General features: G+C 41.1%; 2 protein-coding genes across 3 annotated transcripts; both read left to right on the forward strand.

The window, feature by feature from the left end:
* The first annotated feature begins 2,159 nt into the window (after positions 1–2,159).
* Positions 2,160–6,087, forward strand: LOC107387068 (hepatic and glial cell adhesion molecule). 2 transcript variants are annotated; one of them, XM_015961834.3, is made up of 7 exons: positions 2,160–2,331; positions 3,507–3,845; positions 4,305–4,586; positions 4,903–4,993; positions 5,097–5,170; positions 5,247–5,320; positions 5,938–6,087. In XM_015961834.3, exons 1-7 carry the CDS (start codon positions 2,247–2,249, stop codon positions 6,085–6,087), a joined length of 1,095 nt encoding a protein of 364 aa, XP_015817320.3. In that variant the 5' UTR covers positions 2,160–2,246. The 2 variants fall into 2 exon arrangements, with proteins under 2 accessions (XP_015817320.3, XP_015817319.3); XM_015961833.3 differs by having other exon boundaries at positions 2,166–2,331; positions 3,504–3,845.
* A 2,448-nt stretch (positions 6,088–8,535) lies between these two features.
* LOC139072127 (uncharacterized) lies at positions 8,536–17,395 on the forward strand. Its single transcript, XM_070555396.1, has 2 exons — positions 8,536–16,026; positions 16,369–17,395. The coding sequence occupies exon 1, from the start codon at positions 11,447–11,449 to the stop codon at positions 12,410–12,412; it is 966 nt and encodes a 321-aa protein (XP_070411497.1). The 5' UTR covers positions 8,536–11,446; the 3' UTR covers positions 12,413–16,026; positions 16,369–17,395.
* The last annotated feature ends 3,761 nt before the right edge of the window (positions 17,396–21,156 follow it).

Below are 21,156 nucleotides of genomic sequence, written 5' to 3' on the forward strand. Positions count from 1 at the left end.
TCGTAAAACCTCAAGACTTTATTGTCCCAGCACGTCCAGAACATCGACATAGACATAGGGAGAAAATCTCATTATGTCACGTTGCTGCATCGATGCAGAATCATGCTCGACCGAATCGTGATGCATCTTAGAATCGATCATTTTTCCCACCTCTAGTCCCAACCCCACCTCCCCACCTAGTGGACACTTATGTTGTGTAATGTCTGAAGTCTGTGCGCATATCTGTCTGAGGAGTTTTTTTTTTTTTTTGCATAGCAAAGCTACCCTCTCTGTTCAGGGTAACTCTGAAGTGCCTTTTTTTCCCTCTCCCGACTCTATCCTCATATAAACCCTTTTGATCTATTACGGTAGGGCGACTCGGGTTGCAAATGACCACAGTCACCAATTCTTGTCATGTGTCTATGTATGTGTGTCTGATCTCAGAATTGTGTGTACTGAAATGCTAATTTCCCCCTGGGATTAATAAAGTATTTTTGAATTGAATTGCATTGAACTAAATAGCATAGGCGTGGTGAAGTCTTCTGGTTTCTCATCCATTCAGGACTGCTGAGATGGCAGGGCCCTGGAGAGGGTTATTAGATTTTTTTTAATGCTATTCAGAAAGTCCAGGGCAGTGTGTTACTTGTACCATTCAATTTGCTTTTCATCTATAAATCAATTAAAATAGACTCACTGCCTCATTGTTTCTATTATGCTGTGTTAAAGTGAGTTGTCATAGTTGAAGCGCTCGCTGATTGTCCCTCCAGGACGGTGCCGGCCAGTACCAACCTGGCTGCAGCCAGCTACGGACTGGATCAATAACCAACACTTACAACAAAATTGTAGGTTTATGCTAAAAGAAGTAATAAACAATAGTTATGAATAAGCAATCCAGGTGATACTTGTCTGATGAAGTTGTCTTTACCCTGCAGAGGTAAGCAGGGTTTGGCAATGTCCTCCAGAGGAGACCGCTGACAGCCAACAATCTTTCTGCCATTGTCACTACTCTTTGGAGACGCTTCTTGTCCGCTGCAGAACAACTCCAGCACCACCCTGAAAGGCCATACATCAAAAAAGGATCAGCTGAATCCCTGTATAACACCAGCAGCCTTTCTTCCATCTTGGTTTTCTTTAAAACCCTCAGGAAGTGGAGTCTCTGATGAGCTCTCTTCACTATGGGTGTGGTGTTCACTGACCATGAGAATTCATCAGTCATCATGACCCCAGTGAACCTAAAGGACCCCACTTTTTCTACTTTTCTGTGCCAGAACGTCAAAGGGTTAATAAATCTTTACAACATTTCAACGGCTGATGCAGGCATTCATAAAGCGGATGAAGAGGAACCTTTAATCTATTTAGACTCCAGGGGAATAAAGACAAAGACTCAGGTTGGAAATCTTGGTGTTATCATTGACTCTGACCTGAACTTCTCTGGACATATTAAGGCTTTAACTAAATCAGCGTTTATCACCTTCATCAAATAGCAAGAGTCAGAGGTCTCATGTCAAGACCAGACTTGGAGAAACTTATTCATGCTTTCATTTCTAGTCGGCTGGACTACCGCAATGGTCTCCTAACTGGTCTTTCCAAAAAAGCTGCAAAGCAACTGCAGCTTGTTCAGAAGGCTGCTGCTAGAGTCTTAACAAGAACTAAGAGAACGGAGCACACCACTCCTGTTCTTAGATCCCTACACTGGTTACCAGTAAACTACAGAATAGATTTCAAAGTGCTCCTACTAGTTTATAAATCACTCAATGGCATGGGACCAAAATACATGCCCGATCTCCGCCTTATGAGACATGAATGAATGTAAAAATGCTTTTTATATGACTCAGATGTTTTTTTTAATCAAAATTTCTCAGTTACCTTGAACTTGTTTTAGGTTTAGAGTGCATGCTCATTTGTATTCTTTACAGAATGTTTCTTCGTAATGATTTCTAATAATTTGGAGAGACCTGCTTCTCACTAAAAGCAAAATGCAGTTGATTTATATAGCTTTATGAATGTTTCCCTGTTTTTGAAGGAATTTTGTAGGAAGTTAAAACCCAATTATCGCATGTTGTTTTAATACGCAACATTTTCCCATTCAGATAGAAGCGTAAATCCAACTGAGCACACATTACGGATATCGAGACCTGTTTCTACTGTTTGAGAACAACATGTCCTTGGTGCCAGAACGGCATGAATGAACGACTGTGTCCTCCGTCCAGCCCAGAGACACAAATCATGCTGACTGTCTGGGACAAAAACAAAGCTTTTAACCCAAGATGCAGCCAGAGACGGACGCTTCTACGAAAGTCAAAACAACTCACAAGTTTTTATTGCTTGCGTGTTTCAGTTTCTTCAATTTCAGTAAGTAACCTTTACCTAAACTGAAAATTCATTCATCATCAAGCGAGGCTAATCTTGATCTGTGCTTTATCATGGTAAATAGAAATTTTCATTAGATTTTGCATTCTGCCTGATGCAAGATGAGAGAATCAACTCCTTATAAAAGTTTGCTGAAGTGAAGGAAGAACAAATGTTTTAAAATATGTAAAGAACGCAAAAGCTTCCATTTGTTTCCTGTTATGAGCTCGTTCAGTATCATCACAACTTGTTAAACTAAATGAAACCTTCAAAGAAGCTGTATTTTTGTTGATGTCATGGGTTTGATCAGGCTGTGTGGGCATTTTTACAGTCTTGTGCCCTCTCTTTGTAAGTAACACAATAATCATTCCAACAGGCTGTACCAGAAACCAGCATTTTCACATGCTTTCAGCTGTGTTTAGTGCGCGTCATTTCTGTCCTGCCATTGTTGCCTTTAGCAGCCGATTCACTGAGCTGCTCTGTTTCTGCAAAGCTTGCAACTCTGGCTTGCTCCCGGTGCTCTGTTCATGAACTGCCAAGAGGGACATCTGACCAAACAATGGTCACTTTTGTCCATTTATGCAGGCCCATCCCAGAGATAGACAACAGTTACCATGGCAATGTTGACCTACAATAATGGCTGGTTCTAAAACGATGCAGTGACATTACTTGGTAGAACGAGAAAATGATGTGCACGACGTGATGTTAGAATATTTTAGTTTGGTGTTGAGAGTGTGTGCCCAAAGGTTACTGTGCTGAATGTTTTGGCTTCTTCTGCATTTCACCTGATTTAATTGATGCATGTTCAGTGTCCATTCGCCTGTCAATCATTACTGACTGACATCAGGTGAGTTGAAACAGAGAAGCATCTAAAGCAGGGGTGCCCAATCCTGGTCCTAGAGGGCCGGTATCCAGCAAGTTTTGCTGTTTCTGTGCTTCAACACACTTGATTCAGAGGTTCAAGCTCTGCTAATCGCCTGCTGATTGAAATCAGGTGTGTTGAAGCAGAGTTAAAACTAAATCCTGCTGGATACCAATCCTCCACAACAAGGATTGGGCACCCCTTATCTAAAGCATGAAGGATAGTGGCTCTCAAGCAGCAAGGCAGAACAACCCTTGCCTTCTAACTGGAGCTGACACATTCTGGGACATTTTGTTTTCTTTCTTCTCCACAGTAGAAGTGCTGGCGGTAAACATGACAATCCCTAACACTCTGATCAGAGGAGTGGTCGGAGGGGAGGCCCTTCTGTCGGTCCGCTACAGTAGTTTCAGCCTCGATTTGCCGGTCATCAAGTGGCAGCTCAAGAGGGAAAAGTCTGTTACCGTTGTCCAGACGATTGGAACGGACATCATTGGGACCTTGAGGCCCGAGTATCAAGATCGAATCCTGGTATTCGAGAATGGGACGCTGCTCCTCCACAACCTCAGGCTCTCGGATGATGGAACTTATGATGTGGAGATCTCCATCACAGATGATATTTTTACAGGCGAGGGCAGCATCGTGCTTACTGTGGATGGTAGGGTTTCTTCTCCCCATCCACTATTGGAATCATGCATCTGTGCAAAAGGATAAATCAAGTTTAATTAGGATTTTATCCTAAAGAGATGAGGTTTTAGAATTCCAGAATGATGCAAATTCCAAATAGAAATAATTTGACCTCCTACAAAAACGTGACGGCAAACAATTTTTTCTCCAAAAATTTCCCACCAAACTTTTTTCCAAACTTGTTCTAAAGTAGTCAAGCTCTAAAGGTCTCACTTACACTGAGGTACTTCCTCTTTGGCTCAAGAGACATCTGTTCCAGCTACTGTGGGAGAAGGAACGCTGGAGTTAATCAGAATCTGTTTATCATTCTGCAAATCTAAAATGTATTTTAGTTCAATTTTACTGCACTAAATACCCAAATCATGTCTTTATTTTATTTTAGTTTTTATGTCTACTTTCACTGATAACATCTACTATCACCTTCACCCAGAGCCCATATCCAGGCCATACATCCACATGGAAGCCTCTTCTGTGCTGGAGCTCAGTGAAAACTTCCTCCTCAATTGTTCCCATGACAACGGAACTAGGACCACATACAGGTGGTTTAAAGGTGGCAAGCCCCTGACCAACGAAACAAGGTTCTTGTTGTCGCCGGATCAGAAGCTGCTGACCATCATGAGAGTGTTGATGGCCGATGATGACATCTACAGCTGCACAGTGGAGAATCCTGTGGGCAGCATGACCAGCCTGCCCGTTAGACTGTCTGTGTACAGTGAGTGCCACTCTCAGGAATGAGATACGAAAGATACAGTACTGCTTGATTACGTGTAAATTGACTCACAAAATCTCATGATTAATGACCTGCACTTGTATAGCGCCTGTCAGAGTCAGACGACTCAAAAGCACTTTACACTACAGTGTATCACTCATCCATTTACACAAACATTCACATTCTGGTGGTGATGAGCTACGATGTAGCCACAGCTGCCCTGGGGTGCACTGACAGTATTTATAGCGTAAAATCATGTCTTGTGCACAAAGATGGCTGATATTTTGATAAATAACAATACTTTTGTGTGTCCCATTAGGAAGAAGTTCCCTCTACATCTTTCTTTCTACTGGAGGAATCTTCCTCCTCATTGCCTTGGTGACCGTGTGTGCCTGTTGGACTCCTAAAAAGTATAACCATAATTTTGAATATATTACCCAATAACTGTTTATTAAAACAAATTGAAAATGAAAAGAAGCAAATATTAAAATTATATGCCCATTTTCCACTTAGGTCCAAAAAGCAGCCCAGAAAATCTATGTCCAGGATTTACGGCCACTCTCGTCACAAACCACTAAATCAAAATGGTATTTTATATAAAATTCATGGTAAGGCAGAATAAAGTTGTGCTTAATAAATATCACGTATTGTGCTTTGTCACAGATGATATGGCTCCAAAAATGACGGCGCATAACGGGATAAATGCAGTGACATCACTCTACATTCTGCAGCAAAAAGTATGTCTCTCTTCACCGCTCTGCTTTCATTGTTTACTGTAGCACACTGGTGGGTTTGACACTTAACCCTCTCAGGCTCAAAATAAGTTTTGATAAAAGGACGAACAACTAAGTTCTTCAGGGGTACTTCTGAGTTAAACAATGCTCATGAAATACGTATGTGGAGTAACCAAGTAGGTAGGTTTTAACGTTGCTAATCTGCAACGCCTGCCTCCAGAGGGTTAAGGGTTAAATTCATAAGGTGACTGTAATGAGCATTTATTCATAATATATCAGTGCAAACTAATTTGACTGGACTCTCAAATCTTGGAAATATGGTTTTGGCACAAACTCCTGTATGCTAAAAATGTTGCAAAAAGGCTTCTTTAACAGGAAACTGAAAGATATTGGACATTAAATTGAAAATCATTTCCTCCAGGAACCCATCTGTGTCTTTGGCAGGAAATGGGGATTCAACACATTTGCAAATAATGGCTTGCACTAATTAGTTCTGTGAGATGAACACAAGAATGTTGACCTCTTTAATCTATTTTTGATTATTTACATCAGAACCCCAAAATAATTAAGATCTAAATACCACATGATATTGATAAATCGGTAGTTTCTGTGTTTCATAGGATCCCTCCATGGATGACTCTTCCAGCAACAGCATCGGATCTCCTTCTGAACTTGACAACCCACCATCCTACACTACTTCTCCCAAATGCACAAATTCTCTCATCCTGACAGCTGGTTTACCAGCTCATTGCTCCCCTAGGTATACCTGAAACGTCCATTTTCACATTTTAAAAAAAGACCAATTTCTACATTTTTTGTTGCCTGCCTTCATCCATCAGACAACGAAGGTTCTAATAAAAAATCACGATTTAAATGGAAAGAATTCTACTTTACAAATATGGCCATTAAATAGTCAATAAGGGAATCAGTCAGCACCAAACTCTTTAAAGAAATGTTAATGTGATACACATTATTTGTATGTAAAGTTTATAAGGTGTATCTTGAATGTTCTTTTTAATTATATATTATTGTAATAATTTGTATTTGAGTTCTTGTAAATAATTTGTTGGTTTTGCCTACATGATATTTTACTTTTATACAAACTTTAATCATACAGGTGCTGGCCAGTAAATTAGAATATCATCAAAAGGTTGAAAATATTTCAGTAATTCCATTCAAAACGTGAAACTTGTACATTATATTCATGCAATGCACACAGACCAATGTATTTCCGATGTTTATTACGTTTAATTTTGATATTTATAGGTGACAACCAATGAAAACATCAAATCTGGTATCTCAGAAAATTAGAATATTCTAAAGGCCAATGAAAAAATGTTTGTTTCTCTAATGTTGGCCAACTGAAAAGAATGAACATGAAAAGAATGTGCATGTATAGCACTCAATACTTAGTCGGGGCTCCTTTTGCCTCAATAACTGCAGTAATGCGGCGTGGCATGGACTCGATCAGTCTGTGGCACTGCTCAGGTGTTATGAGAGCCCAGGTTGCTCTGATAGTCGTCTTCAGCTCCTCTGCATTGTTGGGTCTAGCGTATTGCATCCTCCGCTTCACAATACCCCATAGATTTTCTATGGGGTTAAGGTCAGGCGAGTTTGCTGGCCAATCAAGGACAGGGATACCATGGTCCTTGAACCAGGTGCTGGTGGTTTTGGCACTGTGTGCAGGTGCCAAGTCCTGTTGAAAGGTGAAGTCTGCATCCCCATAAAGTTGGTCAGCAGCAGGAAGCATGAAGTGCTCTAAAACTTCCTGGTAGACGGCTGCATTGACCCTGGACCTCAGGAAACAGAGTGGGCCAACACCGGCAGATGACATGGCACCCCACACCATCACTGACGGTGGAAACTTTACACTGGACCTCATGCAACGTGGATTCTGTGCTTCTCCGCTCTTCCTCCAGACTCTGGGTCCTTGATTTCCAAAGGAAATGCAGAACTTGCTTTCATCAGAAAACATAACTTTGGACCACTCAGCATCAGTCCAGTCCTTTTTGTCCTTGGCCCAGGCGAGACGCTTCTTGCGCTGTTTCATGTTCAAGAGTGGCTTGACACACGGAATGCGACACCTGAATCCCATGTCTTTCATGAGTCTCCTCGTGGTGGTTCTTGAAGCGCTGACTCCAGCTGCAGTCCACTCTTTGTGGATCTCCCCCACATTTTTGAATGGGTTTGTCGTCACAATTCTCTGCAGGGTGCGGTTATCCCTAGAGCTTGTACACTTTTTTCTACCACATTTTTTCCGTCCCTTCGCCTGTCTGTTAATGTGCTTGGACACAGAGCTCTGCGAACAGCCAGCTTCTTTAGCAATCACCTTTTGTGTCTTGCCCTCCTTGTGCAAGGTGTCAATGATTGTCTTTTGGACAGCTGTTAAGTCAGAAGTCTTCCCCATGATTGTGGTGCCTTCAAAACAAGACTGAGGGACCTTTTAAAGGCCTTTGCAGGTGTTTTGAGTAAATCAGCTGATTAGAGTGGCAGCAGGTGTCTTCTATATTCAGCCTTTTCAGAATATTCTAATTTTTTGAGATACCAAATTTGGAGTTTTCATTAGTTGTCACTTATGAATATCAAATTTAAATGTAATGAACATTGGAAATACATTGGTCTGTGTGCATTGCATGAATATAATGTACAAGTTTCACGTTTTGAATGGAATTACTGAAATATTTTCAACCTTTTGATGATATTCTAATTTACTGGCCAGCACCTGTATGTGACCTTATAATAAATGAGTGATTTTGAAGTTCTTGCATGACATTGTCAATAAAACTTTGATTATATAAATGAAAGCTCACTGTGGTGCACAAGAAAATGTTTGCACACCCGCGCCCCATTTTCAATTTCCATTGAAGTTTAATTTACATCTCATACCTTTTTAAAATATTGAACATTAAAAGCAAACTGCAATAATTTAAAGAATGCAATACAATAAACTACAACCTAAGAGCAACTCATCCCATTTCAACTTTTCTTGTTGATAAATTATATAAATGTGTGTCTAATCGTGTTGTAGAAACATGTAGTCAATAATATGGCACTTTATCGCATCTTAGTTCAAATTTAAATATTCTGCCTAAAACTGTCAGTGTTGCACCACTAAGGTGGTTATGCTCACACCAGTCCACAAAAGCCATGATGACGGACCTGTCCTCCAGGTCATTCCCCCCAGACACAGGCGACAATGGCTGAGTCATCAGAGAACTTCTGGAGGTGACAGCTGCTGGTGTTCAAGGTGAAAAGAAAGGGTGAGAGCACCATACCCTGCTGAGCCCCTATACTGGACACAACCACCTCACCACCTCGGACATACAGTTGTGCAGCCTCATGCACTGTGGTCTGTTGGTGAGGTAGTTGATAGTCCATGCAGTCAGATGTTTGTCAACTCGTGCAGCCTTCATCTTCTGCTGCAGTAGATAAAGCTGGATGGTGTTGAAGGCACTTGAGAAGTCGAAGAACATGATTCTCACAGTGCTTTTTTGCATCTCGAGGTGAGTCAGAGCCTGGTGCTGCAGGTAGATGAGCGTGGTAGATTATTATTAGAAATATACATTTAGAAATGACTTTTCAGTGAACCACACGTTCAATATAAAGGGACAGCAGTAGCAGGAGGTAGAGTAACTGACATGAGACTCCATGATGAGAGCTGGGTCAAATGTCACACCAAGAATCCTGACAGAGGGTTTGGCGTGAGAAAAAAGGTAGAGCGGGTTGTCCAGTAATCGGAAGGTTGCAGGTTCGATCCCGGCTCTGACCAGAGAATGCTGCTGTTGTGTCCTTTGGCAAGAAACTTAACCCGCCTTGCCTGCTGGTGGTGGTGAGAGGGACCGGTGGCGCCAGTGCCTTGCAGCCTCGCCTCGGTCAGTGCGCACCAGGGCAGCTGTGGCTACATCGTAGCTCATCCCCATCAGAATTTGAGTGTGTGTGTGAATGGGTGAATGACTGATTGTGCTGTGAAGTGCCTTGAGGGGTTGTAGTACCCTAAAAAGGTGCTATACAAGTACAGACCATTTACCATATAGCCAGCATCAATAAAACAGTATAATTGTTACGTGAAATGCATATTTTTAAATAAGGTTGTTATAAATTTGTTTATTTGATTTATTATTTGGATCTCTATTAGTACTCTTCCTGAGGTCCTGCACTGTGAAAAATTATTTGAGGTTTTAGATATGTGGACAAATGTAATCATTTTTACTGAACTCAACATCAGTTACAATCTAATGGTATTTGTTGAAAAAACATTTAAAAACAACAACAACAAATGAGATTAGAAATCAATTCTGCTTACTTATGGGTTTTAGTTTAGGCATTTTTTCATGCATCAAAAGTTGACGTAATTGTCACATGGTAAATTTTCAAGATTTTCAGAGAAGACGTTAACAGCCATTTTATTTCGCTCCAGCCCTTGTCAAGTATGTACACTTTTTAACAAAATATCTTCTTATTTCTTCATTAATACCAAGTTTGAACTCAGTCTCAGCTATTTTTTATATGTTTAAATATTCGCTATTAACTTATTTCAATGTTTTTCATTATCTTTGAAACCTTTGTCATGTTTTAAGCTAGCTACCACCCTCCTTACCTTATCTGATATTTTCAGCGTGAAATAAGTACAACAATTAGCTCATAAGTTGGCTAATTGTGTTCTTAAAAGTTAGTTAGTTATGCTCAGTATCTGCATGTATTTCTGTATATTTTATTTATGCTATTTTATTCTCTACATTCTCTTTAACAGTGGCTGCGTTTGGGTTACTTTACAATTTTTAAATAGCATTTTATTTAGATCATAAAATTATATTAAAATGGTTAAAATGCTGAATAAATGTCAGTATAAAATTATGTCTTCCATCGCTTTAAACAGCTGGGTAGGCCGATCTCTTATTTATTTTGAGGAGTTTCAAGACATAGAAAAAAATCACTATATAGAGCTCCTGCATTTCAGTTGCATGTCTTTTGTGATACAGACGTTTCTCTCCAGGTTGCCACTGGGTTTAGTTTCTGTTGAGGACTACCACTGACAGATTAGAAACCTGAATAGAAGACTGGCAGGTGTGTTTTATGTCATTGAGGTTTTGTTGCATTTTATCTGTAATAGCTGAATAAATAAGTAACATTCTGAGCAGTACAGGTTTTAAGTTTGTTTGGAGAAAAGTAAAGTAAAATCAGCTAAAATGGTAGACGACATCCCTGAAACTCATTCTCCACAGCTCTTAGGATTTATTGTCTTCTCTTCAAACTCACTGTCAGGTGACACCTTTCTAATGAAGGCATATGGAAACTATTGCTGATAATCAATTAAATCCCACTTAATAAAAACTTAACTTTATGTAACAGAGGTGTTCTGTTGATATTTATAATTCACCAAAAGTCCTTCCTCGGTCTTTGTGTTAATTTTATCAAGCTGTTATCTGTCTCGATATTTATTTTATGTGTTTTTGTATTTTATTTTGAAAAATGGTATTGATGCCGCTTCCTGTGTTTTTCCCGGCACTCTCCTCAGACGGCGGGAGACCATACTGAGGAGAGGTAGGTTTGTTAGTTGTTCTTGTTCTCAGTGAGCTAAAACGGTTTAAAAATGACTAACATCTGTTGTTGAACTTAAAGAACTTATATGAACATTATTGGTGCCTTTTATGGAGTTTTTGTTCCCTTAATGAAACGTACAGCAGTGGTTCTAACCAGTGTTGTGCAGTGTGGAAATGAGCTATGAGACCAGGATTTGATTATAAGAGCTTTTACTGGTTACTCTCAGCAACTTACACAGCCATGTTAACCGGGTAGCTCGAACGCGTGGTACATACGAACACCTCCCACGTCACAACTACGGTGTCTGTTAAAGTCCATCTGCAGCATAACTCAATCATTGGATCAACTGATCTACATGCAGTAACACGTTACTAATAACGCGTTACTGTAACTCTGTTACATTTGTCAGTAACTAATACTCATATGCGTTAGTTTTTAAATACAGTAACTCTGTTATCGTCACACTATGGTGCTTTTGTCCGTTACTAGCTAACTTCATAGAGTTTGGCAAAAAAGGCAGCTGCGCACTACTTCCTGTTTACAGTGGTGATGCCTTGCGGGAGTGTTTGATTTGGAGACCTCGCAGTCATGGCAGATCAAAGCAGGAGCAAACCGAGTTTCTCCTCATGGAAATATTTCACATTAATCGAGCACAAAGAGAAGAATATTCTTGTCAAGTGCAACCTATGTCTTTCTGGATCAAAAATCCTTTCTACGGCAGCAAACAGCAACTCCAATTTGTCGAAGCACCTCCAGAAACGACATGATTCCACAAAGCTAGTTGAGAAGCCGGATGCTAACCCCACTCGCGAAGCTAGCCATGCCCCGCCAACTAAACAACAACAGTTAGATTTTAACAGGACTGTTAGTGTTAGCCAAGGAGAGATAAACAAGGCCGTCGCACGGTTTATTGTTGAGAACATGCAGCCTGTTTCAACTGTGGAATCGCCCGCTTTTCGGCAACTGATAAGTATGATACCATGTCCAAGCGGCACACTGCAAATGAGAAGAAAGACTTTTTCCGACTACCTGGATAAGGAGTATTTGAAAATGGAAACTGAGCTTAAAACGGCACTGGACGAGATTGATCACATTTCCACTACAGCAGATATTTGGACTGTCCACAACAAGAGCTACCTCGGGATAACTTCTCACTGGATTAACACCACTACCTTTAAACGCCAGAAAGCTGCCCTGGCCTGTAAAAGGATCAAAGGTAGGCACACATATGACATAATTGCTGCCGAGAATGACCATATTCATTCATTGTTTGGATTGTCGACGAAAGTTACAGCTACAGTTACTGACAACGGCTCCAACTTTGTGAAAGCCTTCCAAATGTTCCAACCAGAGTCGCTCTCTGGCGATGATGATGAAGAAGATGATGAAGACGTCATCTTCACTGATGTTTCAGATGTGCTCAGCACCGCTGCAGATGAGGGAATTGTTTTACCTCCCCACCTGAGGTGTGTCTCTCACACTCTCAACTTGATTTCATGTTCTGATGTGGACAAGTGGCTGCTTTCGAATCCTACTACTAAAAAATATATATAGAAGTGCGACAGCCAAGTGCACAGCTCTGTGGAGTAAAGCTAGCAGATCGACCTTGGCCTCAGAAATAGTGGGAGATACTGTTGGCAAAAAGCTGCTGGTGCCATGCTCTACAAGATGGAACTTTTTCCACAACGCTGTGGCAAGGATTGTTGAAATGCCTACAAGTGACTTGAATACCTTCTCTGATTGTTTAGAGTTAAAATGTTTTAGTGAGAAAGAGCTTCAGTTTCTGAAAGAATACTGTGCATTCATGAAGCCACTCACAGTTGCTTTGGACATTCTACAAGGAGAAGGGAACTGTTACTATGGCACCCTCCTCCCCACCTTGGAAGTACTGATGTCAAAGACGCTGGAGATGAAAGAAGGTCCGACTATTGCAGCTGGCTTACCAGATGCCATAGCACAGGTAAGAAAGATTCATCATCACATCTAATTTTCTACTAGTACAAAAAGATTGAATTTAATCAATAGACACCATTCATTTTTACTAAAGCATGTGGTATACATTTTTTATAACAGGAGAAGTTTATAAATGTAAACAGTGATATTTTCATTGGAGCACCCACTGATGTAACCAAAAAATATATGCTCCACTTACCTACATTATGCAATGAAAATAAACATTAATAGCTTTGTGCCACAGTTTATTTTTGCCAAATAAATGTTTAGTTTTGTCTAATCATTTGAAATTTGTCTACAGTATATGCTGTAATTTTGATGTTTAAAATTTTTTAGAACTTGTACCAATAACTCAAAAATCACATGGTGGTGTGTCTGTGAAGGTTCTCAGTCACCCAGGTCATTGTAGTCTAAGGAACTTTGAAAGAAAAGCGTCTGGACTTCTTTGAGTTGCTTGAAGACGTTTCACCTCTCATCCGAGAGGCTTCTTCAGTTCTAAAGTCAAATGGTGGAGAGTCCCAGATTCAAACCCAGTGGGAGTTTCCCCCCGAAGAGGGAACAAAAGACCCCCTGATGATCTTCTACATAAACACATGAGCCAAGGTGTGAGGGTGGGTGTGGGTCCTATTCAGCCAGAGTTTCGGGTGAGCTCAATGTGAAGCCTGGCCCCACCCTATCATGTGAATTCCTGAGGTCAGATGGCCCAGGATATGCGTGGGCATTGAGGCATCTGGGAAGGGATCTCAAAACTGGATTATAGATGGCAGACAGTTGGTGTTGTAAACCACCGTCTCTGTTCAAAGATGGTTGCTCACAGTGGACATAAATGGCTTCCTTTACTCCTCTTTCAAACCATCTGTCCTCTCTGTCCAAAATGTGAACGTTGGCATCCTCGAAAGAGTGACCTTTGTCCTTTAGATGCAAATGAACTGCTGAGTCCTGTCCCATGGAGGTGGCTCTTCTATGTTGTGCCATGTGCTTGTGAAGTGGCTGTTTGGTTTCTCCGATGTAGAGGTCTGGGCATTCCTCGCTGCACTGTACAGCATACACCACATTGTTCAGTTTGTGTTTAGGAGTTTTGTCTTTCGGGTGAACCAGTTTCTGTCTGAGCGTGTGTTGTGTTTGGAGAAAACCCTCCTGAGTTTCTCTGATACACCGGCTACATAGGGGATGACAAGGTTGTTGCGTCCGTCTTTCTTATCCTCCCTCGCTGGTGTCTGATCTTCTTTTCTGTGCATCTTTTTTTTTATCTTTTATTTCATTCACAATGTATAAAATAAACACAAACAAATACAGGATACATTAACATATTGAAAAAAAAAACATTTGAATGAAAAGGAGCAGATAGAAGAAAAAATCTTATGATTTCTGCCCCTTTTTACGAAATAAAATTATCCGCCAAACAAACACAGTGTAACCTCAGTCACTTTCTAATATTTTCACGTCTAATCTTTGACATTATAATTCTCCTTTTCATAATTACTAAATACATTCGATTTTATACATTTTTTAAATATTGCAAGTGTAGTTGATTCTTTAAATTCCTTGTTAATGGCATTCCACAATCTTACACCATTTACAGTGTTGCGTGCCCGTCCCATTTACCGGTTCCTTTAAAACCCAGTTCCGTTAGAACTTATGAGACGGTGCATCCATCAGGGTTCGGGGGGATGTCGGCGAGTATAATCGTACTAGACCCGGGTTTGGACCATCTAATTAGAATCTTGTCTTTTATTTTAAAGGTGAAACGACTTGTACGAATAGCCAGCCCCAGAGTACTACACTTCTTTTAAACTCGTTACCTTTTGGTTAAGATACTAGAGAGAAGTCTGGAGGCAAGCCAAGCCTCTCAGCAATTGTTTGGATTACCCGGAATTAATTGCGCCTCTAACAGCTTATGTGGGAGGTTGGTAACTATAAAATGATTTATGCTAGTTGATCAGGCTATCATAAGTTTATCAATTTATTTATTAATCCAACCTTCCAGCTGATTAGAGACTTTTTCAACCTGCAATCAGAGCCAAAATAACCTCGAATATTCTGCTTTTATCGCCCTTAAGACAACTCGTTACTCGCAAGGAGGGGGAAGTTAAAACTTCCCTTATCTTAAGGTTTCTTTATATTATTCTATTATAAACTGTAAAGTAAGTCCCGATAATTCAGAGACCGATCATCGATATGCTTACCTCTGTGCAATTTATGGCCAGGGCTCCAAACGTGAAGCTTTAGAGAAAACCTGAAAGAATCAGGATTATGTTTCTTTTTCAAAAAAGGTTTATTACAAAATCAAAATACAAAAATGGGTAAATGAAAAAACAACTGCTATCCCCCACAGAGGAATTAGTTCAAAATGATTAAGTAAGAGTTAGTTTACACTAGCTCCTGTCTTCTCAGAATCTCCCCAAAAACTGATTCTTGTCTAGCTCTGCTTCTCTCCAAAAAACTGCCTGTCATCCCCCATCCAGCAGGACGGGGGATGACCCCTCCAAATCTGCTCTGTCTCTTCTTGTCGTCTGCCCCAGCCAGCTCTCCTAACTGAGCTGCATCCTTTTATATCATTTCTGAGACTGCTCTAAACAATGTAAGAGTCACAAGTCATTCTCTCCTGACAGTTTAGGTCAAGGGGTAATTTACCAAATACACTTTTTTAGCTCTACATAAGACATTTGGTATCATTTTCACTACATGCAGTATTCACATGAGGGCACAAAAGTTACATGCTGCACTCCTGGAATGAGAGCACAGGTCATAAATCTTCATGTTGGTAGCAAATTGTAGATCTTCTTTCAGCATTCCTGAGAACTTCTGGGTCCAGATGGACTGTCCTCACTCCATTCCAGTCCTTCTTTTCCCGCCAGAGGTGGAGTTAGGTGCGGGATCATGGGTGTGTCCATGGGTGGATCCACAGAAGCCAGCCTGTCTTTTGACCCTTTGCCTAGTTCTGTCCTCACCAGCAAGTCCTGAACTATTGTCCTCTTGACCCTTGTGTGACCCTTGTCTCTGACCACTGTTTCTAAGCCTTGACCGGTTGCTCGGACTTGCAACATCCCCCATGGGGACGAACTGAGGCAAAGGACCATAAAAAGATAGAGCAGCAATGCAAGCCTTCATAAATCTAGCATCCATCTCACTCAGGAACGGCTGAACACTCAGACACCTAACTGTGGCCTCCACATCAACCCTCATTCTCACCATAATGCCATCATCAGCTACGGGTAAGCACAAGGTCCCTTTACGGGTTGTTACATAACCTTTAAACTGCCTCCTTCCATCTGTGGGATCTTCGCCCAGAAAGAATAAAGATAAATCCATCACTGGAGCCTCTCCACGCGGAAGCGATACCATCATTCGCGGTGGGAAGCTGGCGCTGAAAACCAAAACATGATTTTTCGTATCCAACAAAGGTGCGGTCCCAAAAGAGTCACAGACTTCTGGGCCGAACCATCCAGTCTTTACAGACAAAATATTCATAAACTGAAAGCAATCTATAATCTTGCCTTGACAAACAAAGTAACACCCCTTCTGTGATTAAATCCTCCATCTCATTTCTCTCCCAGGTGCGATTCTGACAGGGGGAGGAATGCCTGCTGGCTCACTACTTAGACAGACCATAGGGATTTCCCGTATCACATCAGGACACGGGACGCATGTCGAAGCTGCCGTCATTACTGATACAACCTCTTCAGCCACGTCAGATGAGGGCGCCGTTGTCAGCTCCTCGTCGTGGGTCTGCTCAAGCAGGGCATCTACTCCCGGAGAGGACAACATTAGTACGTCGTCCTCCTGACCAGCCTCCCGCTTGAGTCCCTTTTCCATTTGGTCTGGACGTACTGAATAAACCTGCAAGACACGCAGCGTTTATTCATCGTAGCATGTTCACACTGGAGCCCGATCGTCTTAGTCTGAGGCAATCCATCCCTCCTGCGATTCACGGTGCACAAATAGTATGTGCCATTCAGAGAGAAAACAGTTGATGGACCTGCAGAGGGGATTAATCCCTCTATGATATTCTGCCGAATCGAGTCCATCTGGAAGGAACATAAAATATGTTCCACATGAGATATATAACTCATTCTATGAAGCAATAAGTAACTGCATTACTGCATAAACACTTCTTAATTATAGGAGAAAATAAATCAGCAGAAGCTGCAGGAAGAACCACACTACAATTCCTATCTGCAGGCATAGTTTTACAACAATAATCCTCACAACAAGTGTACACCAGTTATGAAATGTCTACAACATCCTAAAGATAAATTGGATAAAATAGTTATAAAATCCTGACATACCTCCAGATTCAGAGCGTCAAGCAGTTCAGATTCAGGGTGAGTTTGATGAGCCATTGGTTCACTTCAAGTTACAGACTGACAGTAAAGGAGCAAGTGACATGCGGTGCAGAGAGGCCTGCACTTAAACAGGAGCAACAAGAAGGGGGGCTAATGCTCCCCCTGCCTTGACACCTCTCTTCCCATCTTATCTGGATCTACCAGGTCCTTTTTTCTTTCTCCCAACAGCTTTCTTCCTGTCAACTGCCACTTGTTGTTTTTACAGGCCAAAATCATACCGATTATTAAAACAATCACCCCACACATCAATCCGAGAGCGCACAGAGGCCAGAACAGAGCATCCCAGACGGGCCTAATGATGTGCTCTCTAACTCCTTTTACCAACATTCCCATTGAATCAGAAGTTCCTTGAATTACATTGTTAGAAACCTGCACTACACTGTCACTCATAATTTCATTTACACCACGTACTATCAGACTCACATGATGTAATGTGCCATTTATGCCATATGCAAAATAATCAAACCAGTCAGCTTTTTGCTGATCTAACGATCTTCGAAATGGTGAGCAAAAACCACTTCTCAGGTCCCAATTTGGGAAATTTCTGAAGTTAGGAAACTCTTTGGGTGCATCAGGGTCAATTGTGAATCTCTCAGGTTGAGGATTTTTCCCTATTCTCGGTTCATTAAAACACACATGATAGTCGATGCCTAGTCCGTTAAGGTAATTGAAATTGACCAGACTAAACGCTCCCCACTTAGTTGTTCCTGGGGATGTGAATCCAGGGGGCACTAAGTCTCCAACTTTATCATTCATAATCATTATACGATCTAAAAGACCATTTCCGGTCTTTGTATCATTTACTTCCCAAGTATTTGTTTTATCAATAGAAAACCAATTTGTTTTAACTCGAAGTTGACCATGTTCCATCACAAGAGTTTTAGTTCCCACTAATTTTCTTTCAAAGGTTTCTGCTTCAATCCTTGTGTCCTGGGGATAATAATCATATTTTTGTTTTCACAGAAATGAACCCAGAATGATGTGAAATTGTGCTTCGTGCAACATAATTCTGGGTGCCATTTAAAAACCATAAGTGCTAATGACTCCATTCCTTTTTGGGGTAATGGGGGCTGTTAATTGGAGTACTCTAAAACAAACCTGACCTCTCTTGGATATTCAGAAGCCAAGTTATAAGCCCACAAAGGTGTAACTGGACTACTTCTTTAAAGTGACACCAGGCTCAGTGACCTTTGGGACATGGTTTGACCCCCTATAGGAATGTGCGATCATCATGAAACGTTCAGATCACTTACAACTCAATAGATTCTACCTTCTTGTAACCTTTCAGCCTGATTGGACCTCTTTTTCACACAAATGGACCCATAATGATGTGAAATTGTGCTTCGTGCAAAATAATTCTGGGTGCCATTTACAAACCATAAGTGCTAATGACTCCATTCCATTTTGTGGTTGTAGGGGCTGTTGACTGGAGTACACTAAAACAAACCTGACCTCTCTAGGAAATTCAGAAGCCAAGTTATAAGCCCACAAAGGTGCAACTGGACTACTTCTTTAAAGTGACACCAGGCCCGGTGTCCTTTGGGACATGGTTTGACCCCCTATAGGAATGTGCGATCATCATGAAATGTTCAGATCACTTACAACTCAATAGATTCTACCTTCTTGTAACGTTTCAGCCTGATTGGACCTTGTTTTCACACAAATGGACCCAGAATGATGTGAAATTGTGCTTCGTGCAACATAATTCTGGGTGCCATTTACAAACCATAAGTGCTAATGACTCCATTCCTATTTGTGGTTGTAGGGGCTGTTGATTGGAGTACACAAAAACAAACCTGACCTCTCTGGGACATTCAGAAGCCAAGTTATAAGCCCACAAAGGTGTAACTGGACTACTTCTTTAAAGTGACACCAGGCCCGGTGAACTTTGGGACATGGTTTGACCCCCTATAGGAATGTGCGATCATCATGAAACGTTCAGATCACTTACAACTCAATAGATTCTACCTTCCTGTAACGTTTCCGCCTGATTGGACCTTGTTTTCACACAAATGAACCCAGAATGATGTGAAATTGTGCTTCGTGCAACATAATTCTGGGTGCCATTTACAAACCATAAGTGGTAATGACTCTATTCCTTTTTGGGGTAATAGGGGCTGTTAATTGGAGTAATCTAAAACAAACCTGACCTATCTAGGATATTCAGAAGCCAAGTTATAAGCCCACAAAGGTGTAACTGGACTAATTCTTTAAAGTGACACCAGGCTCGGTGACCTTTGGGACATGGTTTGACCCCCTATAGGAATGTGCGATCATCATGAAACGTTCAGATCACTTACAACTCAATAGATTCTACCTTCTTGTAACCTTTCAGCCTGATTGGACCTTGTTTTCACACAAATGGACCCATAATGATGTGAAATTGTGCTTCGTGCAAAATAATTCTGGGTGCCATTTACAAACCATAAGTGCTAATGACTCCATTCCATTTTGTGGTTGTAGGGGCTGTTGATTGGAGCACACTAAAACAAACCTGACCTCTCTAGGAAATTCAGAAGCCAAGTTATAAGCCCACAAAGGTGTAACTGGACTACTTCTTTAAAGTGACACCAGGCCCGGTGACCTTTGGGACATGGTTTGACCCCCTATGGGAATGTGCGATCATCATGAAACTTTCAGATCACTTACAACTCAATAGATTCTATCTTCCTGTAACGTTTCAGCCTGATTGGACATTGTTTTCACACAAATGAACCCAGAATGATGTGAAATTGTGCTTCGTACAACATAATTCTTGGTGCCATTTAAAAACCATAAGTGCTAATGACTCCATTCCTTTTTGGGGTAATGGGGGCTGTTAATTGGAGTACTCTAAAACAAACCTGACCTCTCTAGGATATTCAAAAGCCAAGTTATAAGCCCACAAAGGTGCAACTGGACTACTTCTTTAAAGTGACACCAGGCCCGGTGACCTTTGGGACATGGTTTGACCCCCTATAGGAATGTGCGATCATCATGAAATGTTCAGATCACTTACAACTCAATAGATTCTACCTTCTTGTAACGTTTCAGCCTGATTGGACCTTGTTTTCACACAAATGGACCCAGAATGATGTGAAATTGTGCTTCGTGCAACATAATTCTGGGTGCCATTTACAAACCATAAGTGCTAATGACTCCATTCCTATTTGTGGTTGTAGGGGCTGTTGATTGGAGTACACTAAAACAAACCTGACCTCTCTGGGACATTCAGAAGCCAAGTTATAAGCCCACAAAGGTGCAACTGGACTACTTCTTTAAAGTGACACCAGGCCCGGTGACCTTTGGGACATGGTTTGACCCCCTATAGGAATGTGCGATCATCATGAAACGTTCAGATCACTTACAACTCAATAGATTCTACCTTCTTGTAACGTTTCAGCCTGATTGGACCTTGTTTTCACACAAATGGACCCAGAATGATGTGAAATTGTGCTTCGTGCAACATAATTCTGGGTGCCATTTACAAACCATAAGTGCTAATGACTCCATTCCTATTTGTGGTTGTAGGGGCTGTTGATTGGAGTACACAAAACAAACCTGACCTCTCTGGGACATTCAGAAGCCAAGTTATAAGCCCACAAAGGTGTAACTGGACTACTTCTTTAAAGTGACACCAGGCCCGGTGACCTTTGGGACATGGTTTGACCCCCTATAGGAATGTGCGATCATCATGAAACGTTCAGATCACTTACAACTCAATAGATTCTACCTTCCTGTAACGTTTCAGCCTGATTGGACCTTGTTTTCACACGAATGAACCCAGAATGATGTGAAATTGTGCTTCGTGCAACATAATTCTGGGTGCCATTTAAAAACCATAAGTGCTAATGACTCCATTCCTTTTTGTGGTTGTAGGGGCTGTTGATTGGAGTACACTAAAATAAACCTGATCTCTTTGGACATTCAGAAGCCAAGTTATAAGCCCACAAATGTGTAACTGGACTACTTCTTTAAATTGACACCAGATCCGGTGACCTTTGGGACATGGTTTGACCC

The sequence above is a fragment of the Nothobranchius furzeri genome, chromosome 10 (assembly GCF_043380555.1).
Source record: "Nothobranchius furzeri strain GRZ-AD chromosome 10, NfurGRZ-RIMD1, whole genome shotgun sequence".
Lineage (NCBI taxonomy): Eukaryota > Metazoa > Chordata > Actinopteri > Cyprinodontiformes > Nothobranchiidae > Nothobranchius > Nothobranchius furzeri.